General features: G+C 22.3%; 1 protein-coding gene across 1 annotated transcript, besides 6 other annotated features; it reads right to left on the reverse strand.

Annotated features, from left to right (window-relative positions):
• Window positions 1–295: 295 nt before the first annotated feature.
• Window positions 296–316: a sequence feature (AT_rich).
• A 100-nt stretch (window positions 317–416) lies between these two features.
• Window positions 417–460: a sequence feature (AT_rich).
• EDI_136880 (uncharacterized protein) lies at window positions 420–857 on the reverse strand (the record flags this gene model as incomplete). The annotated part of the gene is made up of 1 exon (XM_001737646.1): window positions 420–857. One exon carries the CDS (start codon window positions 855–857, stop codon window positions 420–422), a length of 438 nt encoding a protein of 145 aa, XP_001737698.1.
• A 143-nt stretch (window positions 858–1,000) lies between these two features.
• Window positions 1,001–1,063: a sequence feature (AT_rich).
• A 288-nt stretch (window positions 1,064–1,351) lies between these two features.
• Window positions 1,352–1,383: a sequence feature (AT_rich).
• Window positions 1,384–1,912: 529 nt separating this feature from the next.
• Window positions 1,913–1,944: a sequence feature (AT_rich).
• A 33-nt stretch (window positions 1,945–1,977) lies between these two features.
• Window positions 1,978–2,070: a sequence feature (AT_rich).
• Window positions 2,071–2,078: the final 8 nt, after the last annotated feature.

The following is a 2,078-nucleotide window of genomic DNA, read 5'->3' on the forward strand; positions in this document are numbered from 1 at the left end:
GTTATTCTTGTTTTTGGTCGTGCTCTTGTTGATCTACTTAATTGACTTGGTGATGAAACAGAAATAACATCAATTTGAAGAAATTTAATTTCTTCATCATCACGAATATTCTTATCCTTAAGTACATAATATACTAGATACATTGTTAACACTTCATCATCTAAAAATCCACTAGCAACTAATGAAGGTTCCATAATGATTGGGATTCCAAGAAAATCTCTAGCAGCTGTAAAACAATAATTTATATTGGTTTTAGGATCATTAGTAAATTCTTTTTCTAAGACACTATCAACCCTAAAATAATTAATTAATTTTTCCCAAAAATGTTCATCCATGTATTCTTTTTCTACATAAACGTCTCTTCCAAAAATATTTGATAACCATTTATTAAAGTCATTAGGATGAAGGTTGTGTTCTATTTAATTATTATTTATTCTTTGTTTAAATGTTTTAATAAAAAGAAAGAACAAACCTTTGTAGTGATATTTTCTAACTAAGGTGTTAAATAATTGTAATATCTGTTTTTTATTTTGGTCAAATATATCTTGTGCAACAATTCGTACATCAACTTTATTTCTTTTCATAAAGCCAAGTAATAACTCAATATTATCTCTTTCATGAATAACATCTTTTGGATTTTTATCATATTTTTTATCTAATGTCTTTCCTGTCAATTTTTCCATCAACCTAATCAACGCCAACCCACTACGTAAATCAGTAAATATATTATCTATATGTGGTTCATCTTGATTTATAAAATTAAGCCAATCCTTATATGCTTTAGAATGTTGTTCTTGAACAACTTTTTGAATTTTTATTGACGCAGATTTTCTAAGGCGTTGATGTTCAGAGAGCATTGTTTATTTGTCTCTTCAAGTTCTTCGATGAGTCTTTTTTTTTCTACAAAAAGAACTTTATTATTTTATGTTATCTCGTAAAAATTCTTCTTTATTCTTTTTTTTTCCACAAATCCTTTCTTTTTCAACAAGATTTCCCACTCATTATTTTTACTTTTTTAATAACTTTTTTGATTTGTAAATTCTTTCTTTTTATTAATTTAAATCCTATTCTTTTTTTTAAATAAGTTCTAGAAGTACATTTAGAGGAGGGACAATCTAATCCAAATATTTGAAAATAAACTTTATAACAGAAGTAAAATAATCAAATTTATTGAAATAATCAGTTCTTAATACAGTGATAATAAAATTGTAGATAATCTAATAACTGATGACTTTTTTGTTAGTGTTATTTAAATATTATTTGTACCAAGAATTAATTAACTCAGTTATGTGTGTACGAGAAACAATTATATTCTTTCTTATATATGTTTTTTCTTATTTAATACTTTGTCAAATTTATTTTTTGTTAAATATTTTTATAAATCCTAGAAATTTGCATAAAGTAAATAACAAAAATTTTTGTGTTTTGTAGTTATCATCTTGTTAATTACATACTAACATTAAGTCAATTCATTGTTCATATTTACTTCATATTTTTATTTTATACCTTCCATTACAGAAGTTAATTTTATTTTCATAAAAATCGTTATCATAGTTTCTTTTAATAACAACGAAATTTTTGAACGTTTTATTTAACCTCAGATCATAGTTATGTAATAATTCTATTTAATTTGAATTGAGTATAAAATAATAATCTTTTGAGTCAAATTATCTTCAAGATTAGAGCTATAAAAACTAATTTATTCTATTCTAAAAAGAAAATTAATTCTTTCTTTATATTTCTTAACTGTTTACTAAGGACTAAATGAATGTATTGGTAGTGTTTTCCTTTTGTTAATAGTTTCATTTTAGTATAAATAGAATGAAGTAGATTAGCAAAAAAACATAAAAAGATTTTAGTAAGAACTTTATTGAAGTAACAATTATTTATTCAATAATCAAAGAATTCAAACTATTAAAATTATTAAATATTGTATAAAATATTGCTAGACTTTGATTAATAAGTATAATAGTTTCCTTTAATTTAGTAAAATTAAAAAGTTAATTTCTTTATTTTTGTTTTGAATTAATTGTTTTAATAATATAATTAATAAAAGTATTATATTTTTTTGTGTCTTA

This window comes from Entamoeba dispar, genomic scaffold (genome assembly GCF_000209125.1).
Source record: "Entamoeba dispar SAW760 scf_1105229460755 genomic scaffold, whole genome shotgun sequence".
Taxonomy (NCBI): domain Eukaryota; phylum Evosea; order Mastigamoebida; family Endamoebidae; genus Entamoeba; species Entamoeba dispar.